We start from the raw sequence: 23679 nt of genomic DNA, 5'->3' as shown, positions 1-23679 counted from the left end.
TTGCGCCTGCCGTGGTGGGTGCGTGCCAAGATTTCAAAATTCAAGGTCACGTGGTGCGGGGCTCTCTCACCCCGATTAGACCACTAAGTACACTTATCTCACAGCCTTAGGTCAAGACTTCTTACCTTGCACCTCCAATACCTCAGGACTCTGAAACACAATACACTCATCATCTCACTGACCTTCAGCACTAACTTCTACGATATACGTGCAAAAGCCCGAGCAGAGGAATTCAGTCGATTGACCTACGAACTACCACTGGTCGTATGCCAGCAATAATGGCACCATCACCACACCTCAGCATAAAGACCAGCAGCACCACTTCCCAAGCAGCATCCCGTCGTGGAGCGCGCCAAGTGAAGCAACATGTTGAGCTCTACGAAGAGGAAGTCACCAATGACCACAACGCTGCTAACGACCTCGACATGGACAATGCTGAAGCTGAAGATCTCACCGGCGACACCCTGACCGAACCCTCTCAAGAAGCGTCCCAACCTAACCCAGTGCAGCAACTTTTGAGGGACATGCAAGCCGATGTATGTCCCGCACTCGCACCGTAGAACTTTGATCATCATCCAACCCAATTAAGGAATGCTAATAGCCTGTAGCAACACAAGCGCAACGAGCACCGCAAAAGAATCGTCTACAAAGCGTACAAGGATGCCCACGCCAGCACGCAGGACGCCATCACCTCGCACTTCGACGAGCACGAAGCGAGCGCGTAGAGTTTCCCCTCACTCTTACTGATCCGTAACTTCTTCTCGTGGACTAACATGACGTGCAGCGCTGGAGCCCACGAGGCGCAGATGGCCCGCTTGAAGGAGCTGCTTAGATTGAAGGCCGAGATCGAGAGGGAGATGGCGGAGAAGCTGGGCAAGCTGCGCGGGGACTATCTGTACCACTCCAAGGCGATGGAACAGGTTATTGAGCATCGCATGAATCAGCTGAAGTGAGGAGGGCAGGGAGCCCCGGGAGATGGGGAGTGACGGAAGGAGCACATTCTAATGGGGACATCATCTACTTTCATGCCATATAGTACCGGCATGTAATCACCGAGACTATTATCGGTGTCCACGCGAAGTACCAAGTTGCAGATAGGAAGCCATCAAGCATACACACAAGCACTCGGTTTCACACTCATAGCTCGCTCGCATTGCTCTACATACAGGTATCATGAAGTCCAACCAAGAAAAGGAAACAAGGCCATTTCACAAACCAATCTACATGCGCCGGATCTACGCCAAAACCCAATCCCCAAGTACACATTACAAAGAACGCATGATCTAGATGTCGTTACACAAATGATGTAGTTACTATATCGAGTTCAACCTTCGCCAACGCGCTACCGCTGGTACTCTGGCAACTGCTCGCTGCCCGGTACCTCGCTGTGACCTCGACTAGGCACTGGCCTCACGGCGCTCACAAGGCCTTCGTCGTCGTCATCGAGCATCGGTGCTGAAGGAGCGAGCGTGAGGTTGTGCATTGTGTCTGTCGGAGGCGCAGAAGGATGGAGCGATGACGATGACTCTTCAGGATCTGTCGGCGGGGCGCTCGCTTCCATCTGGAGTCTTCTTCGCTGGAGCTCTTGCTTGTCGTCTGTGGGCTGAACGTGCGCTGATGAGGGAGAGTAATCTGGCGCGGCAGCTGGCGAAGGAGGAGGCAGAGCGGGGAGGTTTCTGGTTGCATTCGGATCTTTTGCGGTGGAAGGAGGGGGCTGCGTGGTGTGGGCGTTGATGGTTAACGAGGAGCCTGTAGTGATTGTCCGGCTTTCATCATCGGTGACTGTGCGTGTCAACACCTGTGACGAAGAAGCGGTGGCAGCGGAGAAAGATGGTGGGTGCGATGAAGGTCCGGAAGCGGCTGCTGATGACTCCGCCGCAACGTACGGGGGGTGTAGGTCTTCATCATCATCGAGCACAGGCGCTGAGGGCGGTATGCCGCGCGGTATCTCAGATGGGGCTGATGGCCCGCCTTCTTGAGGGGGCTGGGAGGGTAGTAGACGCGCTTCTGCCCGTCGTATTCGCTCCTTCTCGGACAGTCCTTCCTCGTTCTCCGCTTGTGGGATGTAGGGTGCTTGGGAGCTGCCGCTATCATGGTAACCCGGCGCTTCGTCGTAGACGCCATCGTATGCGTAATTATCGTAGTATTGGCCGTCCTGATCGTATCCATAGTAATCCTGATCCTGCTGCTCTCCACCTACTGAAGGAGTTTGTTCGAACGGTATCTCCTGTACGTCTGGCCTGACTTCTGTAGGCTGCGCCTTGCGCTTGCCATTCTTTTCGCTATCCTTGGTACCAATGACAACCTCGAAGAGGCTCGATACTACGCCCTTTTCGCGCCGGATCGAGTCCGTGTCTGCGAAGTTGCCACCCCAGGAGGAGAACATACTGCCATTGGAATCTTCAGGTCCCAGACCTGCCATGCCGGAGTTGGAGCTCATGGGCACTAGGCCAGCGGCAGGAAGGATTCGATCTAAACCCGAGAGTTTCCCTTGAATATCAACAACGACTTCAACAAAGTACCTGAAGCTTATCATCGCGCCAGGTACATTAGAAATAGTAGGGAAAGCCTCATCAGGTACTCTGACAGAGCATTTGACCTCTGCAGTGAGCGTTCTTGGGTCGACGAAGAGAGGAGCAAAAGACTGCGAAAGGTCCTTGCGAAACAGATGGCTTGACCCGGCGGAAGAGAGAGACAAGCCACCAAGACCTGTGCGTGATTTAGGGTAATAATCCTCGGATTTGGCTTTATCGTTTTTGCTGTTTGGCAAGACGGGTAATGCGGGATGCATATCGACTCTTGCTTGTCTGTAAAGCGTGATGATAATGCCTTTCAGGCTCCTGACATGCTTCGTATGATTGACCGATATCCTTAGAGCGATGTTATCACCCCGCAAGAAACCGCCCTTCGAGAGCTCAATCGATGCTGTTATGATCTTGCCTTTTACATTTGTCTGATTGGCGCTTGCCAAAGTACTGTCCAAGGCAGTGTTCACTGAGCGGACGCCGTATTCTGTACCAGAGGCATTGCCGCTGCTCATCTGGCTCTCAAAGCTTGTATCGCTGGGTGCCGGACTTCTCGGGTGGTCAGCTTCTTCAATACCGAGGTTCGCGTCCGATGCGCGTGCACTACGTGTTGGCTCCACACCGTCGGGCACTTGCAGCGTTGCCTCCTGCACCTGCGGCAGCTTTTTTGGAGTCCTTGTTCGCCCCCTTCTGGATATAGGCTCTAACGATATAGCCCTGGGCTTCGGTTCAGGTATGGCGGCAACATCGATGACATCCATAAAGTTGACCTTGGTGTCACACGACGATACGGGAGACATCGTGGTCGGTTTTGTTAGGCTGGCAGTTAACATATATGATATGGTCCCGCGCTCAAACTGTTGGTACACATGAGCAAGAGTTAGGAACAGCGAGGGGCGGTTGGCTCACGTCTATACTGCTGGGCAAGCCTTTGGACGGAAACTCCAACTCGAAGTTGAAGTGGTACACGCCTTCTCCCAACCTTCCTTCGCCGCATAGAACTGCCTCATCCTCAAAAAGCGAGACGAAGCCATTGCCGAAATAGCTCCCGGTCTTCTTGCCTTTCCCTGACCCCACCGTCGTACTGTAGTTCTTGTAGGCATCGCCGGGCGAGTTTGGGTTCTTAAAGACCTGCGCATAGCCATGCAGTGAGATAACCAGATGAGTGATGCGCAATGGCTTGATGATCTTGACTATAACACTGCCACTGATGATGTCTCCCGGAGCATACTGCCGGTGGGGGTCATCTGGCTGTATGTAGAACTCGGTGAAGTTGCGCGTCTTGGACTTGAGAGGTGCGCGGAGTCGAGACAGCAGCGATCTGCCAGAGACGGAGGGGCTCGAGGTAACGGTCGGACTGGAAGTCATGCTCTGTGGCCTGCAAACATCATGCGGCAACCCGCACCTGGTCTACAGAAGCGGCACGGTGCAGCCTACCCAATCGGCGCGCGGACGTGTCCCAAAGTCGCGTGCAACGCAGGCTGGGATCGCGAGGTGTTCGGTTCGGGGGGTGCGCCACCCACGGGGAAGCAAGCACGCAGCCGAGGCGTAGGCGGTGCACAGCGGGCGGGAGCGGAGGCGGTCGCGACGCAGAGAGACGGCAGGTGCGACGGGCAGCGCGCAGAGGGAGTGGTGCGAGAGCTAGCAGGCGAGGCTGCTTGATGCGCCGCAACGTACGTGGGCCGGCGACGGGTGACGCGCAGCCGTCTCAGGTCGGCCAGGGGGCTGCACACAGGACGAACGATGAACTCGAACAAGGGAGCACGATGTCTAAGCGCAGCGAGAATGCAGTTAGCATTGCGATGCGATAGTGGCAATCGAGATAGTTCCAGCAATGGGGCCGCTCTTGGTGGGTGAACGACCGTTGGGGCTATGCTGGCAGCGGGGAACGCGACATGCGCACCATGCGCAGACCCTCACTGTCCACGCGCGAGGGGGAGCGTGATGGTAGCGCAGGTGGCCCTGTTCGACGGGCGACCAAAGCATGGAAACGAACGTACCTGAGGGTCGAGAGCGAGGCTGCCCAGAGGACCGATCGGCTCTTGGCCCTGCCAAGTCGATACAGACCTGACGACCGGGATCGAACTGGATCGCGGTGGAATTCCGAAGGAAGAGATGCGGGATGAAACTTGTGGTTTCTTCACGCGAGAGGCACAGGCGAACACAGGACAAGATGGAACCCGGCGAAGGAAAGCAGTGAGGACGAAGAAGATGGCGGTGGAAGACAGCTGGGGAACCACGCACGATAGACAATGAGGCCCGAGACGAGTGGGCCGTACAGACCCTGTGCTCACTGCAGGCCCCATTTGCAAGCGCCCAAGTGGAAAGGCGCCGGCCTCCCAATTCGTGAATGGTACCATGCCGCTGCTCAGAGCGGCTCGTAACGAATCGTCCTGAACCCGCACACTGCGCTCAAACTCAAATGACATGCGCGGCTGAAGATGCGTTCCACTATGCTATCCCACCGCATCTGTGGTTCGGGCAGCCTTCACTCTGATAACCCTCAGGCCACTGAAGAGGGGCGGTCTCGAACCAGCCATTGCTCGTTGGCTGCACTAAACGATGACCCATGCGTAGGGTCAAGCTTCGCCAAGCAGTCTTCCAATGCTTGTATTAGCCCACTCCACGACAGTTTCGGGATGCGTCGTGCGGTCTTCGTAACCGGCACTAGTGTTCGAGGTGCAACGGATGATGCTGCGACTCTTGTGCCATGGTCGCAGTGGGCCTTCAACTACCACACCAAGAACGGCGTAGTAGAAAGTCGTTCATTCCTAGGTACTTGCTCGGCTACATCACCGTCGTCTGTGATCGCGTTTGGAGTGCAGCATTCACCTGTTTCAACCAACTGACATCTTTGTTTCTTTCCACAACTCCAGGGGATGGACCCGACATTTTTTGTGGCCAGCGGATCCAGGTTGTCGTAGCTGTATGTTTCGACTGCGAGGTTTTTAGGGATCAAGGATTGCATGCATGTGCGCGGCACTGGACGCAAAGACACGTATGAGCTTCTCGAAGAAACTTTTGAGTATACGGCACGAAAAGCCAGCAGCTCAGCGATGTTCAAGAAATGCTGTGAACAGCACGCTTTGGGACTAGCGTCGCGTGCGTTGTCCCTCGCTGAGTCAGCAACACGTGGGCGGCGGCGGCGGCCTGGGCGGTTTATGACATCGAAGCTGGGCGCGTCTCGCTTTAGGGAGGTGACGGAACAACGGCCGCATGCACTACGCAAGATACCTTCGACGTCTACCCGTAAGACGGCCGCTTTAATCCAGAAGCGATGGACGACGATGACAAGAAGAAATGCGGCGAACAAGGCTGGGAACAGTGGGCGGGACTCAATCCGAGAGACCTTCGCATACAGATTTACCTCTCTTTGGCACTTGGTATAAGCGCTTTTTTGCTCTTTTGTGTAAGTGACACGCATCCCTCATATCGAGTCAAATCTGATTTCCCCTGCAGTACCTCCGCCCCCGCTGGAAAGGCCTGTATTCTGCGCGCAAAAAGCAAAACAACCAAGCGACTGCTCTTCCCGAGCTCCCCGATAGTTTCTTTGGATGGATTCTACCGCTATGGCGCATAACGGACGAGCAAGTGCTGAAGTCGGCGGGATTGGATGCATACGTGGTGCGTAGCTGACAACTTAGTATGCAACATCTGGATACGTCGCTAAGAGACTTGCAGTATCTCGCCTTTTTCAAATTGGCTATTAAGTTCTTCCTCGTCGCGCTATTCTTCGCTCTCGCCGTCATAAAACCAGTCCACGATACCCATAAAGATGTCAAGATCCCGGAGGACGGGCGTAAAAAGCATGACAAGCGCGAAGACCTGTCAATGTTGGTAGCAATGGCTTCAGACTACGAATCGTATACCGATTACCTATGGATGTATCTCGTCTTCGCCTACTTTTTTACCGCCTTCCTGTTGTACCTTATTGTTTCGGAGACAAGGAAGATCATCGAGGTGCGACAGAAGTACTTGGGCAGCCAGAAGACCATCACAGACCGCACGATCCGCCTCTCCGGGATCCCACTTGAGCTCAGATCAGAGACGAAGATCAAGGAGTTTATTGAAGATCTCGAGATTGGAACAGTCGAAAGTGTCACCCTGTGCAGGAACTGGAAGGAGTTGGATGAACGCGTGGTGGAAAGACAAACCGTTTTGAGGAAACTTGAAGAAGCATGGACTGTGTATCTCGGCAACCGCAGGGTGGAGAGAAGCTTGGAAACCTTACCCCTTGTTCAGCCCCGGCCTCCAGCGCCTGAAGTACACCATGATGACGATGAGCACGGAGATGAATCTAGTCAACTCCTAAACGACACTGATCGAGACCCCGATTACGCTATTCCTTACTCAAGACCACGTCCAATGGCGAAGATATGGTTCGGTCGCTTCAAAATGCGTTTCAGAAACGTGGATGCGATCAACTACTACGAAGAGAAGCTGAGGAGACTGGATGACGACATCAAAGCATTGCGCCAGAAGGAATTCGAGCCAACTCCACTTGCCTTTGTGACTATGGACAGCGTCCCATCTGCCCAGATGGCTATACAAGCAGTCTTAGACCCTTCGCCTCTGCAGCTCCTCGCCAACAACAGCCCCGCTCCCCCGGACGTGGTCTGGACTAACACCTACTTATCTCGTGGGAAAAGAATGTTGCGGGCTTGGTCTATCACAGTCTTGATCGGATTGCTTACAGTATTTTGGACGGCCCTGTTGGTCCCGATCGCAGGTGCCTTGAACACGTGTGCTATACACGAAGTGTTTCCCGGCTTGGCAGATGTTCTCAAAGATCATCCAGTGTTGCAGTCTTTGGTCAATACTCAATTGCCCACTTTGGCGGTAACACTACTCAACGTCTTAGTCCCTTTTCTCTATGACTGTAAGCCAAGCGAGCTCTACTACTTCGAAATCAGCGACTAACGATTCTAGGGTTGGCGAACCAGCAAGGAATGATTTCACAGGGAGACGTTGAGCTGAGTGTTATATCCAAGAACTTCTTCTTCACATTCTTCAATTTCTTCTTTGTCTTTACAATCCTCGGGACAGGTTCGGGTTTCATTGCTCTCCTGGAAAGCTTCAAAGAGAAGCTCCGCGATGCATCCGTTATAGCCAACACTTTGGCGAAGTCTTTGGCGAAACTTCTCGGATTCTATACCAACTTCATCATCCTCCAAGGTTTTGGCCTGTTTCCACTGCGTCTCTTGGAGTTCGGCGCTCTCTCACTCTATCCCATCAACCTGATCGGAGCAAAAACACCTCGAGGTATGTCGTCTGCAACGTAGCTCAACTATCATCTAATTGTACGATATAGACTATGCCGAGTTAGTTCAACCGCCCGTATTCAGCTACGGCTTCTTTCTGCCTCAGACTATCCTCATCTTCATCATATGTCTCGTTTACAGCGTACTCCGAGACTCCTGGCAGGTATTGCTCAGTGGCCTGGCCTACTTCATGATCGGTCATTTCGTCCACAAATACCAGCTATTGTATGCTATGGAACATCGCCAGCACTCGACTGGAAGGGGATGGACGATGATGTGTGATCGTGTCATCGTCGGTTTGGTCCTCTTCCAGCTGACTCTCGCTGGCCAGCTTGCATTGAAAACTGCTTTCAAACGCGCGGTTCTCATTGCTCCGTTAGCCGCCGGTACACTTTGGTTTGCCTATGTATATGGGAGAACGTACCGTCCGTTGATGAAGTTCATCGCATTACGGAGTTTGAAACAGGCAGAGCATTCGGATCTAGGAAGAGGCGTCCAAGAGGAAGCGAGTTCAGAAGGCCAGCAAACTTTGGACGAAGCCCGTGAGAAAGAAATGCGGTTCGCACACCCGAGTCTGGTTATGAGGTTAGTGCGTTTCTCCTATTGTATAATTAATACTGACGAATTACGCTGTAGTCTCGATGACGTTTGGATTGTGGACAAGCGAGCTAGGTCTCAGAACGGCTCGGCTGCCTATAGCGATTGAGATAGTGAGCGCGGGTCTCGCTCTTTCCTTCTCTGTGATTACTTAATTTGGGCAACTTTCGTGTACTTCCCATGTTTGCCCGGCCCTTTCCGTATACGCATTTTTGACACCTGTTTCCTCTTGCTCTCGCTTGATTTTGACGCCTTATACCCACTTACTTTTCCTCAATACAACACAATGTTTCGTCTGCCCTCACGGCCGTTTGGCCTCACCCTCACCCTTGTATAGTAATACCTCATCCTTCAATTGACCATACGCTCGGGCATCTGAGTCACAACCAAAATATCCTGCTCTGTACAAACACACTTGGTATAAACCTGTAAGCAACCTTGGCTGCCTGTCCTGAGTCCTGATTTGCAGATGAACGCATTTTATACTGAGCAACTGTTCTGGGCATTCACGCACTATTCTGTTCCACTCGCTCACAAACTCATTTCGCAGATCCATTGGCGATCTTGCATCTCCGGTCGGAGGTGCTACAACAACGTCTTCTCAGATTTACCTCTCTCGGGGAGTAGCCGGGACAAGGTCCACACCAGCGCTTCCTCATACCGACCGTAGTACTGCCTCCGTCGCATCGTATTTTGAGTCTCCTCATCACCACTCTCTAAGTCTGTCTCCGCCTCCAACGCCGCCATCCTCAGCTGGCAGGGTTTCTCGCCTTTCTGATCCCGCAAATCATACGCTGATGAGCTTGAGAGAGTCTCGTCGAGAGGCCATAGATGCCGGGTGTTCGCCGCCTCACGCTGAGACACCGGCAAGCAGTCGTGCAGAGGCTTCATCGTCACATACCAAACGATCCGACGTTCTGCGCCATGTGTTCCCACGCTCGCATCTTGCGCGGAACTCATTTGCCACGTCCGGGATCGCTTCACGGGTGGTAAAACTGTCCCACAAAAATGGTCCGCCCCTATCACCGGCCCGGCGTTCCAAGCCTCGTGTAGCGTTTCATAGAGCCTTGACCTCGTTCTTCAATACGGGCCATACCGCAATTACTGTACCAATACCACACGACCCTAACAATTCAGCCTCATCAAGCATTCGCTCCAGAACCAACTCAAACTCACTTCATGGCTCCATGCCTAGCCTAGAGTTTGTGTCTTCCGGGGCCTTTATATTCAGCGGTCCTAGCCTCAGATCGCGATCTGGCTCCTTCAACAACTCGACACCTCGTTTACCCAGCCTCAGAGAGGATAGCGAAGACTTCAACATGCTCCATCGTGTACACTTCGACACATTTTCTTTCGATGACATAGCTGTAGGTCAGCCAATCTACTCGAAGGACATCTAGCTCTAACGGTGTATCATCCTATAGGCGTTGAAAGACGGTATTCTGGAGCCATAGATTGAGCACGGGATCGTTCGAACGATGTCCGACGTATTTTATGGCTTTGATACCTCCAGCCCAATTGAAGAGTTTGTTTCATCATCGCTGGAAGATTTGGCAGAAGTTCATTCATTGAGCGATGAAAGCTCTGCAGCTCCAAGCGCGAACCGGTCGCTACTTTCTAGTGCTCTGGCTGCTGTATTCATTACTTATCTTGATGGAGCCAGCCTCGAAGCGCTGAGATCAACCTGCAAAGAATGGCGTGCGGCAATCGACCGTAACACTCCATCTCGTCAAACTGCTTCACATTGCCTGCCAACCGAGATCCTTCATAATGTCTTCAGGTACCTGGGTCCAAGAAGCGTAGGTCAGATAAGTAATATGTTCAATTCAAGCTCATTTAGACCAGTTCAACGCTGCACGACATACTTGCCGTCATTGGATGCGTGCGAGCCTGGACCGGAAGTTGCTGCGCACTATGCTCGAGCGAGGTGGTTGGCTGAGTTATGTGGAGAACCTCCATGTAAGTCGCTGCAGATTTGATACCTCACGGAAGATTCGCTGCTCATCTCCCGATCTTTCAGACAGCAAATCTGGCGGACCACCAACCGACCCCCTCCAATGCAAGCAACCTGTGGTCTCTCAGTCGCATGTTGTCGCGCGAATGCTCTCTGAGTTTTGAATGGACCGGAAGCGGAGTTCCCGCTAAGAATCGGCAAGACTCTGGTGTCTTCGCAGAAGTCTCTCATACAGATTTCACAGACCTTGCCGGTGGTCATTCAGGATCCGAAGCACGGGGAAGCGCAGGGCTAGTTTTTACCACCAGCCGCTGCGGACTATACGTGCTTGTGGGCCGCGAAACGATCATGTACGTATATCATGTACAGGGCAGCAGCCTTGAACCAGTGACCAGCATCGTTTGTCCTCGCAGAGTTCTAGCGATGAGTATGGACATATCCTACGGTAGGAATGCGGTGGCTGCCTTGCTCGAAGGGCGGATGGGTATGGTCTGTGAGCTGCATTTAGGCTGGGATCTAAGCAACGACCCTCCAGGAGAAATACTGGTAAGGGGAAACAACAGTTTATATGAGACGACGGCTAGAGGCGCTTCTATCCACTCTAGCCAAACTAAAAATTTCGAAACTGGCATCAATACTGCTGATCGATGTTCAAGATTTGCCGCGCGTCCGGACTCACAGATACCCTACATTGAGTCGGTAGACGTTAAGTCGAATCACCAAGCAACGTCACTTCATGCAATGCATGACCAACGGATGCATGCGCAAAATTACATCAACCATACTACAAATCTGAACCTTCAGGGGCCGCGTCACAATGCTTCCTTCACAAGCATATCAGACTATGACCAGGGCAGTTGCACGCTACCGGTTGAGGATGGCACCTCTACGTTTTACCGCCATCTTTGTTCTGAAGATGACCCTCCTCGTAGTGGTAAGCATCCTCGATATCGCTCAATTAACTCAATCATCCTCAACCAATTGGCATAGCGAAGCTTCTGCTGCGTCGCGCTGACATACTCCAGTTTCTATCTGCCCTCAGCATCATTGCGTCGCATTCGGTGAGTTCACCAAGCGTACTCACTGTATACTTGTGCTCATTATATCCACTATGTGTAGGCTGTGCGGCTGGTATAGAGCTGCATTGGATCGATGCTCTTACTGGACAAAGTTTGAGCCGCTGGTTCCCACTTACCGCACCGTCTGATTATCTACACTTTCTCGCACCACGTCCTGGCTTTGATTCTGCAAAGAAATTGCGTCTCATCTCCAGCGCGGCTCGCCCTAACGACAAGCCAGGCATAAGACGAAAGTTCTTCTTCGGTGGGTATCTCCAGGCGTGGGAGACATACAAACTTATTATTGCATCAGAACACCCCAATGTCAGCTCTTTCTGGGGATCTTTCGGATTTCAAAACCACCCACGACGACTGGGCTCACCCCACATCGACCACTACCATGCGGTGCCGCTAAGCGACGGCCACCATATTCTCTTCATTGACCCGAAAACCGAAAAGCTGTTCTTGGGCTGCGATGCACCGTTAGGCGGCCCAATGAAACTTCTTCGAAAAGTGATGTTTCTACCGCCGTGCGTGGGCAGCCAGGCTCCGCGTCTCTACACAGCCGCTTTCGACATGTCACTGGGTGCGCGTGTTGTTGTGGTCTTTGACGACACTTTAGTACTTTACAGCATCCCACCCGATGTGTGTAATCTTTCTCGAACAGAGCAAAAAGCGGATAGCTGGGACGTATACATGGCGCCGCCCTTCGTGGATGAAGGACGTACCGAAGATCACTGGCTGAATTGGTGGGATGAGCCGTCACCTTCTGAGAGAGCGGGTAACAGTACTATCTGGCCGGTCGCTATTCGCGGACAGGAGATTGGGAAGCTCCAGGGCGTGTCCGAATTAGCGATACATACGGAGCCGGACATCACAATCTGGGGGTTCACATTGGATGCGCAGTGAGTCCTTGCACGTGAAACACATGATAGGCTTCGCTTACAATATTTTTCACGTCTAGGTGCAAGACCTGGCAAATGAGAAACCACGCGGATCCGATTATACACTGTCGCTACTACATCTGTCGAGGCGGTGCCGTTCACGAGGTATATCTAACCGGAAAGCCGGGTCGAGCAGTAGCAACCCACGCAAGTTCTGCATCCTTTGGTTCCCGGTGAGTGGCACCAATCCAAACCGAGTATGTTCGCCAAAAGCTCACTGTTTGGAACTACAGACACGGTTCCCAACTCAGTTCGCCTGTAACCTCGCGGATCGCCTCACCAGATTTCATCGCGTACGGCCCGGAGCGCCCTGTCGGCTTCGATGGCCACTGTTCGCAAACCCTTCATGCACCTAATCACGGCTCTAGTACCTACAGCGAACCACGACCCGTTAAAAGACTACCTGGGGCTATGAACGTAAAGAATGACGAATGGGTGGATTTCCTAGACGTGCGTGGCGGCGATGCGTGGTTTGAGGAGAATGGAGACGTAATGATGGTACGTTCTTGTCATCCTGATGACTATATCGAGATGGGTGGACTCCTGACGAGCTGCATAGCTGCCGTGGGATGCGCACGTTGGCGGTATGGAGCTGGACGCGGAGATTGAGGTTTTGCAAATGGTGCTTGGTAGGGGAGGTGAGATTTTGGATGAGTAGTGTCGCGAGGGGAGCTTGGGGATGGGGATATGAGCGGATGAGCAATGTGTGCCGAGAGGGGAGGCGTTTACGTGCGAGAATATCAATAACATGATTCCCTGTTGACTATAGCTCCAAGTTGATATCCTGTCGTTGATGTTTGGTCGCTCCGCTTTCTGCTTAACGTGCCCCTTGAACTGACGTTCTTTTATCCTAATCCCACGTACATTTGAGAAAAGGAAAATAACAAATTCCTCGTCTAGATGTCCTGCACGCGCAGGATCTCTAAGCTGAACGTTGGGTCCCTCCAGTACCTGTTGTCGATCCTGCTGACTGGTTTGGCGCCACGTGCTTGCAAGCAACAACTGAGCTGGGCGCCTCAGAGCAGGTTGGCATCAGCGACTGAACCTAGATGATTCGCAGAAGTAAATCATGATGCTCACTGTCGCTCCTCTAATGCCAAAGACTTGCAAAGCGAGCGGCCTCCGTGCGTCTGCCCTACTACTTGATCCCACTTCGCACTAACTCGTGCTATCTGCTTAACGTGCCTTGCTGGCTTGTACGATAGGACCTCAAGCCTCAGGAACGAAAGCAAGGACACCATCATGCCGATCCTCCGGCTGCTGCGGCTGGCCGGGGCTAGCTGTAAGCACACACCGCTTGCCAGACGCCCTGTCCTGTCAGCACGCTCGCTTGTGTCCATGTGTGAATCCATATGGGCGGTCAAGTAGTCTTGTCAGCCGCCTGTTCAAACTTGCGAAAGGCTGCGCCGGCCCGGTGAGAGGCTCTACAGTTCGTCGCAAGAAGGGTTTGAATGACTACTATCTCCTTGTGGGGAGCGGCCTGAGCACCATTACTGCCTGCGCTGGAGTCGCAGATTGGTCGAGCCCTAACGCAGAGAAGGTGAGTGTAGGAGGATTACCGGTGCTGCAAGTTTTGCTCCTGTTCGTAGTGTTGGAACTTGAGCTCTCCCCGTCGATGATGTGTCTTCGTGCATCATACACTGGACTGATGTTGGTCCTGTAAGCGCAGTGATTCGTGGGAGCACATTTGCTGTACCTCACACCCAACATGGACCCAAGACGACGGATTTACTTGTCGAAGAGCTTCATACCGCAACCCGGGTGTTATATTACGAGGAGAGTCGTCAGCACTGGCTCTGTATGCATCTCTCGATCTGTGACCGCATCTAGGACCACTAAAGGTGAGTGGCATGGCAAGCGCGCATGGCGTTGCTGTTTGCGGGAGGGTGAGTGCATGCAAATGTTTACGTCGCAAGTGTGGTGAATGCAAGCTGGGGTTGCGGTTCCGGCTCGAGGCGAGACCCGGATCGCTCGCTCGGCGCCTCCTCCGGTCGTCCAACGAGTACTCACCGGTTCAGGAAAGGGGCTTCTCGATGGACAGCCACAGGCGTCAGAGCGATGACTCAATCACGTGGTCCTGGGATTGCCTGCCTGAAACGGCACGTTGCGCTCCGCTGGCTTGGGCGCGGGGTCTCGGGGTCTCGGGGGCGGAAAGGATTCGTCCGCGCCAATGCGAGATCACGAATTCTTGTTTTGTCTTGTAGTCCCAATCAAGAGCCTTTGCAAGGCAATGCAGTTAACGCTCGGTACTAAGAATGAGAATGCTTCATTGGTGGACGCGTGTAGGTGCCAAGGTGTTTTCTGACCATGCAGTACAATCGTACAGCATTGTACGAGATCCGTGGCGCTTCTCGTAAACCGGTTGGTCTTGATTAAGCGGCTAGTGGCTCACCCGAAGTGCAAGATGTAGATTGAGACTGTTGATGTCATGGACACTGCATGTTTTTACACGATGCCTTGCCATAGCGTGAAGTGGTGCATGAAAGGGGAAGTCAGTCCTGGGCAGGGCCCATAGAAAGGCCTGGAATAGCAACGCGCAAGTCGTGGAGCGGAATCCTTGGCGGGAGAGGATTAGGGCGGCGGCCGGCGTTTGGTCTGACATCGCTCAAGTCCGCGGCCAACGGTCCTGTTCCCAGGCTGAGATCAGAAGAGTGACCGATGGCTGCAGCGAGCAAGGTGAGGTTGGGACATTACGCCCGAACGTACAAGGTCAGCTAGACATTGCATGCGCTGTGTTCAGTGTTCGTTATCTGGCGCATGTATCGCGTGCACTTGCAAGCCTGCGTGTGTCTGCAACGCGCGGAATCCGGGCCAGGCCGTCAGGGCTAGCGGACGAATATCACAAAGGCAGAAATCGACATGGCATATGCAAACAGGAGTCCAGGCCGCTGTCCCTCCTGGCGATCGTCCCCGGGAGTTGGCGCGCTGAGACTGGTTCCTCCTCGCTTCGCGGTCAACCGATGAAGAAACAAGATTGCGTAGCGTGCAGCGAGGCCCCATCATTCCGGTCTCAGTGGCCGCTTATTCGCCTGAAGCCTCTGCCCAACGCTGCGGTGCGCTTGGCTGTGGGCCGGACGAAATGATTCACTTCGAATCAGCCTGCATCAGGGAAGAAACGCGGCTCAAGCACGGCCTGTGCGCATCGGCGCGGAGCAGAACGAGTCCCCGACCAGCCCTAAAGCATCCGACGCACGGGCATGGACGAGAATACTCGGTGCGATCCGCTGCGCAAGTATAGCTCCGTGGTGACGGACGCCAGGCAGCGGTACAGACGCTCCTTTATTATAATAAGGCCGCTCTGCCGGCTTTTGGTGGTGCCCCGCCAGCCTCGCTTTCACCAACCCGTGTCGTGCCCTTGTTTGCGCCTGCCGAGCAGTGCTCAAGCACGCGTTCCGTCCCTTTTTGCCCAGCCAACAGACAACAAGCACCACCATGAGCGACCACCTCAAGCCCTCCGGGGCCAGCACCGCAGACTCGGAGAAGACTGCAGCAGTCAGCAAAGCACCCTCTATGGCAGACTACGAGAAGACAGACGCTTTTTCCACACAGGCTTCCGCGCGGGAACTTTCTGCAGAGCCGCAGACAGCACCTGGAACAGCCAACTCAAAGGAACAGGCAGTTGTCGACGAAGCAGACCAGGCCGAGGAGGCGGTCGAGGACGAGGACGAGTACCCCAAAGCGTGGCGTCTCGCCGTCATCACTATAGCCTTGTGCTTGTCTGTCTTCTGCATGGCATTGGTGCGTGATCCCTGTGCTGGTTGCCGACAGCCTCGCTAACGCTCTCGACAGGACAATACCATTATCGCAACAGCTATCCCGCGCATTACAGATCAGTTCAAGGCTCTCAACGACGTAGGGTGGTATGGAAGTGCCTACTTACTCACCACCTGCGCGACACAACTCATCTACGGCAAATTCTACACCTTCTACTCGATCAAATGGGTCTACGTCTCGGCCCTAGTCATCTTCGAAATCGGTTCCCTCATCTGCGGTGTTGCGCCTAACTCGACCGCCCTGATCATCGGACGTGCTATTGCAGGTATTGGCTCGGCCGGTATCTTCAGCGGTGCCGTTCTCATCATCACCGTCAGCGTGCCCCTGCGACAACGACCAGCATACATGGTAAGGAGTACCCCTCTTCGGTAGATACCTTGTACTGAACAAGCTAGGGATTGATCGGCGGCATGTACGGCATTGCTAGTGTTGCAGGCCCACTGTAAGTTCTCATCTTGGCTGTACATCCAAGTAACAGCTAACAATGCTTAGCCTCGGAGGAGCCTTTACCGATCACCTAACTTGGAGATGGTGTTTCTACATCAACCTTCCTCTCGGCGCTGTGACCGCAGCATTCATCATTCCCTTTTTCAAGGTCAAGCGCCGCAACGCAAAGATCAACGCTACCCTGTTCGAGCAGGCCAAGAAGTTTGATCTCGAGGGCAGCGCCTTGTTCCTCCCGGCCATTATCTGCTTGCTCCTTGCCCTCCAGTGGGGTGGTAGCAAGTACGAATGGAAGAACGGCCGTATCATCGCTCTCCTGATCATCGCCGGTCTGCTCATCATTGGTTTCCTTGCTATCCAAGTCTGGAAGCAGGAGGATGCCACCGTTCCGCCTCGCGTCTTCAAGAACCGTAACGTCTGGGGATCTGCCTTGTTTGTGGCCATGTTGGGCGCTGCCTTCTTCGTCATGGTCTACTACATTCCAATCTGGTTCCAATCCGTGAAGGGTGTGAGCGCGACAAAGTCGGGTATCATGAATCTGCCCGCCATCCTCGGCCTTGTCATCGTCTCCATGATCGCAGGCGCCGCCGTCACTGTGCTCGGCTACTACACGCCTTTCATGCTCATGTCCTCGGTCCTCATGTCCATCGGCGCCGGCCTCCTCACCACCTTTGAGACCGACACCCACTCCGCCAAGTGGATCGGCTACCAATTCATTTTCGGTGCAGGTGTAGGCCTGGGAATGCAGCAAGCGCTCGTCGCTGTGCAGACCGCACTTCCTAAAAACGATGTCCCCATCGGCACGGCCATTATGATGTTTTCTCAGACCCTCGGCGGTGCTCTCTTCATCTCTGTCGGCCAGAACGTCTTTACCAATCAGCTCGTCAAGAACCTACAGGCAGCGGTGCCGGGCTTGGACCCCAAGATTGTGCTTGCGGTCGGCGCGACAGAGCTGAAGAACCAGATCCAGGAGAAGTTCCTCGGCGGCGTGTTGATTGCATACAACAAGGCGCTCACGGAGACATTTTATGTCAGCGTTGCCACAGCTGTCATGTCCATCGTCGGCGCGGCGTTCGTCGAGTGGAAGAGCATGAAGGGCAAGGAGATCGTTATGGGCGCAGCCTAGTTGTCCTCTTTCCGCTCTCCTTGCGTTGTACTTGCCACGATTCCATCGGCCTTATATCTTGTAATATTGGATACCCACGCCGAGCCCCCAGCCGGCTCCTTTTCTTTAGTGCTCTTGCTGCACCACTACACATCCGCATTTACAGCATGGCGTTTTTTGTTTTGTATGGAGCGTCGCATCGACGCTCCGACTATGGGCATTAGAATAATAGATGGGTGATTGCGTGGACACGAATCTTCTCTCGCAAAAGTTGAGTTAGCGCTTAAACGACAATTAGAGTCTCAATGGAATCCGTTGAACGAGGAAGATGCTTCCTATGCGTGAATTCATTGATGCTGAGCTTTTGAGCATTTACGTACTCAGTGGGCTCGGCCGATAAGTGGAAATTCTCGGCCGAATGTTTTTAGCAGACGCTGAGCGTTGGTTGATGTAGTCACAAGTGTATGCAGATGAACGAGCGTGCTTTGCGTAGACAACATCCAACCGCCCTCTTGTGATCGTCCATTCCGGCGAGCCTACCATCAAGTTCAACGACATCCCCAGTCCCTTGAACATAGCAGCTTCTCAAATCATCCCTCGCAAGATCCACCTCTAACGCACCGCCGGGGACCTCTTCATAAGCTTGCTCGATTCTATGGCACATCTATCCTTAACGCATGGCCACCAAAGCATATCCGACACCATACATTTCGTGCGCTGCCCATCGTCCGCGTGAGATTTCCTTCGCAGAGGGACAGATGGAGACAAGCATCGATAGTGCTATTTCGAGCTGACAAGGTTTTCGTGCGTCTTTTGTCCGTATGAGAACGGAGCGAGGGGCGTCGTTCGTGTGGGCTGCGGTGGATGTCGCGAGGGGCCAACACGAGATAGGAATTGCGTCGCGTGTATGAGATGTAGCCTTTGTGTTGTAGCTGGAATTAATTGGCGTCTGTACTAATGAGTAGGGTTTATAACATGCTGCCATGTTTGCAGTCGTGGAGCATGGCATTTGAGCGCGCACTCAAGTGCGAGAAGTGGTCCTCATTTGCTGGACGTGAGCACAATTACATGTCTAAAGCACTGCGACTCCGGAGTCGTCCTCCGTAGTCTTGAGTCCTATTGATCGAGGTGTGCGCGTGCTTTTGCACGCTGGCGCGTGGTCACGTGCGAGGATCAAGGCGCTAGGCATGGGTTGGCTGGGTCTCTTGTGCGCCAAAGCTCGACGCCGCCAACTCCACGCGCAATACCCGCAGAAGCTCGACAACCGCTACCAACCACGATGGACGCCATGGACACCGCCGGCCCCAACGGCTCCATCGACCGCTCAACTTTCAAGCTCATCGACCACCTGCAGACCCCACAATACGTGCGCCTCTACGACGAGACGCAGAAGCTGAAAGAGCGCGTCAACGACCTCACGTCCTACCAGCAGGCGCACCCCAGGCCCTCGAAGACGCCTTCAACACGCGAGGAGATTGATGCCGAGAAGAAGATCCAAAACCAGCTCGATCAGCTAGAAAAGCGGTTACGCGCGCAGCTGGCCATGACGCGCACCGTGTACCGCGCTTGCGTCATGAAGATCCGAGAAGAGAAGGCCGAGACGGCGGAGAAGAAAGCTGCCAATGACGCGCTGATCCTGGGACTGCACAATCTGAAGTACGAGGAGCAGAGCTTGCGCAGCGAGATCGCGGCGGCGCAGAACTACGATCACAAGTACACCAAGCTGCCGCTCATCCCGACGGACGCCTTCGTCGAGAAATACCCCCAGTACGCTGACGCCTCGGAGCATGAGCTCACCATCGCGCGCATCGAGCAGGAACACCAGGACCGTGTGGAGCTCGAGGCGCGCCGCCAGGAGAAGCTTAAGCAGAAACAGAAGCTGATAGCTGAGGTCAAGAAGAGCAAGGATGACCTTACGAAGTTGGATGGCATGGTGGAGAAGTTTGTGGAGCACTTTGGGCCGGTTAGGAAGTTTTTGGATGCCGAGTAGGAGATGTTCTGAGAAGGGCCAAGGATTTTGAGAAACGATATGCCAAGATTGTCATGCTGATAGGGACTCGAGCCAAAGAAAGCGGCTGAAGGAGTTGAAGGAGTCGCAGAAGAAGATCAGCGCACGGAGCTATACTGCGTAGATGCGCGAGGATGACCCGCAACACGGCCCGAAAGAAAGTCACTTGGTGTCGGAGGGGCATGTTGGCTCAAGCGAAGAGGGGCAATGCTCCAGGCAATGCTCTAAACAGCGCGAGCAACTGCTCGGTCGGTTTTGCAGACAGCGGCAGATCGCTACAGTCAGGGCGCTGCGTGTGACCTGAATGACAAGGAAGGAGACTCAGGAGCCCCAAGTAGGCAGCAGAGGACACGTGCTTAAAACATGGGCAGATAGCGAGTCAACCCGATCATCATTACATCACACGGTTCGGAGCGTTGCACCAATTGACGATCCAGTACTACGTAACGAATGTTTCAGTCAAGGAGATACACCTTCCCTATCCGTTATTCTCCAAGCCATATTTACTGTCCACTATACACATCCACAAGTCTCACCTATCCCCCCTCCCATGGGGCCCACAGTTCATTGAAGAAGCTTTATAGCAAGATTATTTACTACAATCCGAAGGACGGGTCATGCAATATTTCCGCACCAAGATTCATACCAGCTCCTCAAGCAGCTGGTCGAGCACAATGCACATAGACGGCCAAATCGCCCACGTCCAAGCCCAGCACGAACCCGAATCCCAACCTACTTCCCCCAGCAACAAGCCCCGGGGGCCCCGTACCCCTTGCAGCGCAAAACGAGATGCATGTATGCTACAGCGTACCTGATGATTGGGACCCGGATAGTAGGCGACCGCGCACCCATCCTTCCGGCAGCAGTGTTGTGTGTCTGCGATGGAGAGGTAAAACTGTGTAAATGAGAGGCGAGATTGCGTAGCGTAGATGTGAAATTTGATCGCGCAAAGGTAATATTATGCAGCAAAAAGTGACTTTGTGTGGCGAAGAGGTTAAATTGTTCAGCACCAATATGCAGTTGTGCAGTGTAGAGGTGAGGTCGTGTAGCAGAAGTGGCTTATATGAGTGTGGACCGCAAAATGTTGCCTAGGGCCACAACCCAGTTGAGAGCATCTCAAAAACGCTCAACTTCCATGACTATAGTATTATCAACGATTCGACATTCTGGTACTTGATCTACTACGATACTAACACCCATGACCTTGGGAGCTGGCCTGCAAACCTTCCCTGTTTCCTCCTGGGGCAAGTGTGTATATCCTGATGCACTGCGAGGTCAGAGGTCTGAGGAGCTGTCAGGTTCTCCACATCCGCATCACTCCGTTGGTATTGGTATCGGTATCGGGCCTCCAGGCGAGTTCTCGTTCCCTGCTGTCAAAATCTCCACACCTGTCTCCGTAACTAGCAGTGTTTGTTCTAAATTCCATTAGCGAGAGAACTCGACGCACTTGGCCGAACTCACCAAACTGCGCAGTCCACTTCCCATCCACCGTCACGTTTGTCCACTCATCCGGCCAATACACCTCCCTCGGCTTCCCAAGCGTGAGGATAGGCTCAATCGTGAAAGTCATCCCAGGCTTGCAGATTCCCACTGCCTTGTTCTTGCTGTAATGAGGTATCCAAGGCGGCGGGTGAAATTCCGTGCCGATGCCGTGCCCGCCCCACGTAGCCATCACGCTCAAACCCCTTGACTTCGCATGCTTCTCGATGACACGACCGAAGTCTCGGATAGGGGTTCCAGGTTTGACAGTAGCGATGGCCATGTCCAGGCATTCGCGGGTCGTTTCCACTAGCCGGACGGCATCGGCGTTGGCTTTCGCTTTGTCGCCTACGTAGTACGTTTCGTTTAAATCGGCGTGGTAGCCTCCATGGTACAGAGAGATGTCGAGGTTGATGATGTCACCATCGACGAGGGCGCGCTGATCGGGAATGCCGTGACACACAACCTCGTTTGGTGATGTGCAGAGTGACTTGGGGAATCGACTGTAGTTCAGCGGAGAGGGATATGACTAGTCAGATAAGTAGGCAGGGATTCAGAGCGTTGTGTGTGTGAGATATCCTCACCTCCCGCTCGATGCAAGCCTTGTGGCAGATTTCATCGAGAAAGTCAGTAGTGACACCTGGCTTGACTGCTGCAGCGGTAATATCCAGCACCTCGCGAGCCAGCCTGCACACCTTGCGCATTGCCTCCTGGCCTTTGGCATTGAGAAGGTCGATCTTGTAGCGGTTCAAACGCTGTTCTCCCTTAGGAATACCTGTCACGGCCCAGTCTGGATGCTTGATTGACTTGGGGATAGCGCGGCGTGGAGACAGTGGATAGACCGGCCGAACAGACCCGGTGAAGGAGAAGGTCGGAAATGGATTATAGTTCCCTGTGTCTGTGTCGGGCTGAGAGTCAGCTTTTGGCGTGACGAACTTGTCGATGATTCCATTTTGCGCCTGCGCCTTCTTGTGGATGATTCTGTGCTGAGTCTGAATTGTCAGTATGTTAGCAGATTGTGGGGTATGGTGCGGCAGGGGACCAACCCAGTTCCTCTTGAAGCACTCTTGTGAGCAAAAGTAACTGTCCTGCACACCTGCCTTGAGGCATGTAGGGCACTGCAAAGGACCGGCCTCTTTCTCGCAGTCGGCACCGAGACACTTGCGCGTGCCCTGTTCTGACGAATCGCCGATGGCCATGCTCTCAGCGTTGGTAGCGGCGTGAGCTCTGGTAGCGAGAGGAAAGTGCAGAGAAGAATAGCAGTGACAAGTGTTTGCGGCGAGCATATAACATACCGTTCGTGTCCGTGCGTTCAACGCCGCACCAAAACCCCGGAGTTGAACGCGGTATACTGTAAGACCAGGTGCACATCATGGCATTCGCATTTAGACCCTGACTAGCTGCCCCACCATGCTCAAGTACTGCCAGCACCACACAGCGTAAAATTCACGCCCTGCGATCAGTTGATGATAGATAATTTTGGACACGAGAGGTGGAGGGGAGTTAATCCTTTCCTAGTAGACTTTTCTACACTACTTTGTTGCTACATTCTTTCAATCGTGTAAGCAATGTCAGCGTTATCATACACCTGCATATATTGCTGAGACACAAATGGCCTAATAACCTTTTGTTTGGTATATTTTTGTTCTATCCTATCCACCGTATGTAGATATTGTCGTATGCAAAAACTTTTCTACCACTTTTCCATGGATCTGTGTGTTTCAATATGCCTGAAACCACGAGTCATGAATTGATAGAAACTGTCTTTGACCCATGGAAAGGTGGTACAAGAACTTCTGCATGGCACCGATAAGCGCCCTCGTGCCTGTCCAGTCAGCATCGTCTCAATGCGTCCCCGTACAACTTGCTGCCCCAACCTAGATCCCTCTTCACTTCGTTTCACCTCCAAGTAATTGTCTTTAGGCATGTCTCTAAGTTTGCTACGACTTGGGTTGTATTGTGCAGAGCAACGTATGGGCCTTCAATTAGCGTCACACTTTCAGGATATGGAGCGCAAGCGTTCCAGGTCAGACAACATGGTAGCCCTTTTTTTTTTTGTTAAACCAAAAATCATCATTATTCACTTGCGGGCGACACACAAATCGCGATCTGTTGTTAACGACTCTGGGATCCCTACATGGCTAAGAAGAGACATCTAGAGCTCAGAACACCAGATCGGGTTAGGTAGTTACTATCGAGAATCTGGAAGCACCGAAGAGCTTGGATGCTCAAAATCTAAATTTATACAGCTAGTCGAGACTTTGGCTAGCGGTACGAAATAAATTACAGATTTTCGGCCTGCATCACAAGTCCTGTGCGTGCTGCGCTCGCGTTCGAGTTATCAATGAGGAAGGGACCCAGTGTCGTCCCATGAATTCCCATGGCGGAATCCTGCCTGTTCCTAGAAAAGAAAGGCGCTTTTCCACGCTGCGGTGCTTGCAAGAAGCGATAAGAACGATGTTGCCATGTATGTTTGAAGAGATTGAAATGTATATCAGAGGCGCTGAGAACAGTTGCAGAATTCTAGGAA

At 53.2% G+C, this 23679-nt stretch overlaps 7 protein-coding genes across 7 annotated transcripts; 5 read left to right on the top strand and 2 right to left on the bottom strand.

The window, feature by feature from the left end:
- The first annotated feature begins 132 nt into the window (after positions 1-132).
- CC84DRAFT_1263404 (uncharacterized protein) lies at positions 133-1081 on the top strand. Its single transcript, XM_018185236.1, has 3 exons — positions 133-536; positions 609-721; positions 785-1081. The coding sequence occupies exons 1-3, from the start codon at positions 267-269 to the stop codon at positions 951-953; spliced, it is 552 nt and encodes a 183-aa protein (XP_018030799.1). The 5' UTR covers positions 133-266; the 3' UTR covers positions 954-1081.
- Positions 1082-1137: 56 nt separating this feature from the next.
- CC84DRAFT_302035 (uncharacterized protein) lies at positions 1138-4029 on the bottom strand. Its single transcript, XM_018185799.1, has 2 exons — positions 3435-4029; positions 1138-3382 (listed from the first exon to the last, which is right to left on the bottom strand). The coding sequence occupies exons 1-2, from the start codon at positions 3891-3893 to the stop codon at positions 1343-1345; spliced, it is 2499 nt and encodes an 832-aa protein (XP_018030798.1). The 5' UTR covers positions 3894-4029; the 3' UTR covers positions 1138-1342.
- Positions 4030-5718: 1689 nt separating this feature from the next.
- Positions 5719-8764, top strand: CC84DRAFT_1168533 (DUF221-domain-containing protein). Its single transcript, XM_018179423.1, has 6 exons — positions 5719-5934; positions 5985-6149; positions 6207-7404; positions 7455-7787; positions 7837-8371; positions 8423-8764. The coding sequence occupies exons 1-6, from the start codon at positions 5803-5805 to the stop codon at positions 8490-8492; spliced, it is 2433 nt and encodes an 810-aa protein (XP_018030797.1). The 5' UTR covers positions 5719-5802; the 3' UTR covers positions 8493-8764.
- A 109-nt stretch (positions 8765-8873) lies between these two features.
- CC84DRAFT_1155234 (uncharacterized protein) lies at positions 8874-12948 on the top strand (the record flags this gene model as incomplete). The annotated part of the gene is made up of 10 exons (XM_018176922.1): positions 8874-9754; positions 9944-10182; positions 10229-10342; positions 10404-11271; positions 11363-11398; positions 11457-11660; positions 11709-12044; positions 12129-12300; positions 12360-12512; positions 12591-12948. Exons 1-10 carry the CDS (start codon positions 9181-9183, stop codon positions 12946-12948), a joined length of 3054 nt encoding a protein of 1017 aa, XP_018030796.1. The 5' UTR covers positions 8874-9180.
- Positions 12949-15595: 2647 nt separating this feature from the next.
- Positions 15596-17992, top strand: CC84DRAFT_1168531 (MFS general substrate transporter). Its single transcript, XM_018179422.1, has 4 exons — positions 15596-16077; positions 16129-16461; positions 16509-16555; positions 16606-17992. The coding sequence occupies exons 1-4, from the start codon at positions 15772-15774 to the stop codon at positions 17681-17683; spliced, it is 1764 nt and encodes a 587-aa protein (XP_018030795.1). The 5' UTR covers positions 15596-15771; the 3' UTR covers positions 17684-17992.
- A 958-nt stretch (positions 17993-18950) lies between these two features.
- On the top strand, positions 18951-19652 carry CC84DRAFT_1102360 (uncharacterized protein; the record flags this gene model as incomplete). Its single annotated transcript, XM_018174961.1, has 1 exon — positions 18951-19652. One exon carries the CDS (start codon positions 18951-18953, stop codon positions 19650-19652), a length of 702 nt encoding a protein of 233 aa, XP_018030794.1.
- A 1183-nt stretch (positions 19653-20835) lies between these two features.
- CC84DRAFT_1168529 (putative methionine aminopeptidase, type I) lies at positions 20836-22390 on the bottom strand. The gene is made up of 4 exons (XM_018179421.1): positions 22196-22390; positions 21734-22141; positions 21132-21678; positions 20836-21085 (listed from the first exon to the last, which is right to left on the bottom strand). Exons 1-4 carry the CDS (start codon positions 22346-22348, stop codon positions 20985-20987), a joined length of 1209 nt encoding a protein of 402 aa, XP_018030793.1. The 5' UTR covers positions 22349-22390; the 3' UTR covers positions 20836-20984.
- Between the last annotated feature and the right edge of the window lie 1289 nt (positions 22391-23679).

This window comes from Paraphaeosphaeria sporulosa (assembly GCF_001642045.1).
Source record: "Paraphaeosphaeria sporulosa strain AP3s5-JAC2a unplaced genomic scaffold CC84scaffold_12, whole genome shotgun sequence".
NCBI lineage: Eukaryota > Fungi > Ascomycota > Dothideomycetes > Pleosporales > Didymosphaeriaceae > Paraphaeosphaeria > Paraphaeosphaeria sporulosa.
The sequence above is the reverse complement of the archived record's forward strand: the minus strand, read 5'-3'. Positions and strand labels throughout refer to the sequence as shown.

Coding starts and splice junctions, on each gene's coding strand:
- CC84DRAFT_1263404 (XM_018185236.1), top strand. CDS start 267: ATGCCAGCAATAATGGCACCATCACCACACCTCAGCATAAAGACCAGC. Junction 537..608: donor TGAGGGACATGCAAGCCGAT/GTATGTCCCGCA, acceptor AATAGCCTGTAG/CAACACAAGCGCAACGAGCA. Junction 722..784: donor GACGAGCACGAAGCGAGCGC/GTAGAGTTTCCC, acceptor CATGACGTGCAG/CGCTGGAGCCCACGAGGCGC.
- CC84DRAFT_302035 (XM_018185799.1), bottom strand. CDS start 3,893: ATGACTTCCAGTCCGACCGTTACCTCGAGCCCCTCCGTCTCTGGCAGA. Junction 3,383..3,434: donor GCTTGCCCAGCAGTATAGAC/GTGAGCCAACCG, acceptor GTGTACCAACAG/TTTGAGCGCGGGACCATATC.
- CC84DRAFT_1168533 (XM_018179423.1), top strand. CDS start 5,803: ATGGACGACGATGACAAGAAGAAATGCGGCGAACAAGGCTGGGAACAG. Junction 5,935..5,984: donor GCGCTTTTTTGCTCTTTTGT/GTAAGTGACACG, acceptor TTTCCCCTGCAG/TACCTCCGCCCCCGCTGGAA. Junction 6,150..6,206: donor CGGGATTGGATGCATACGTG/GTGCGTAGCTGA, acceptor AGAGACTTGCAG/TATCTCGCCTTTTTCAAATT.
- CC84DRAFT_1168531 (XM_018179422.1), top strand. CDS start 15,772: ATGAGCGACCACCTCAAGCCCTCCGGGGCCAGCACCGCAGACTCGGAG. Junction 16,078..16,128: donor CTGTCTTCTGCATGGCATTG/GTGCGTGATCCC, acceptor CGCTCTCGACAG/GACAATACCATTATCGCAAC. Junction 16,556..16,605: donor GCTAGTGTTGCAGGCCCACT/GTAAGTTCTCAT, acceptor AACAATGCTTAG/CCTCGGAGGAGCCTTTACCG.
- CC84DRAFT_1168529 (XM_018179421.1), bottom strand. CDS start 22,348: ATGGCCATCGGCGATTCGTCAGAACAGGGCACGCGCAAGTGTCTCGGT. Junction 22,142..22,195: donor AGTGCTTCAAGAGGAACTGG/GTTGGTCCCCTG, acceptor CTGACAATTCAG/ACTCAGCACAGAATCATCCA. Junction 21,086..21,131: donor GAAGTGGACTGCGCAGTTTG/GTGAGTTCGGCC, acceptor AATGGAATTTAG/AACAAACACTGCTAGTTACG.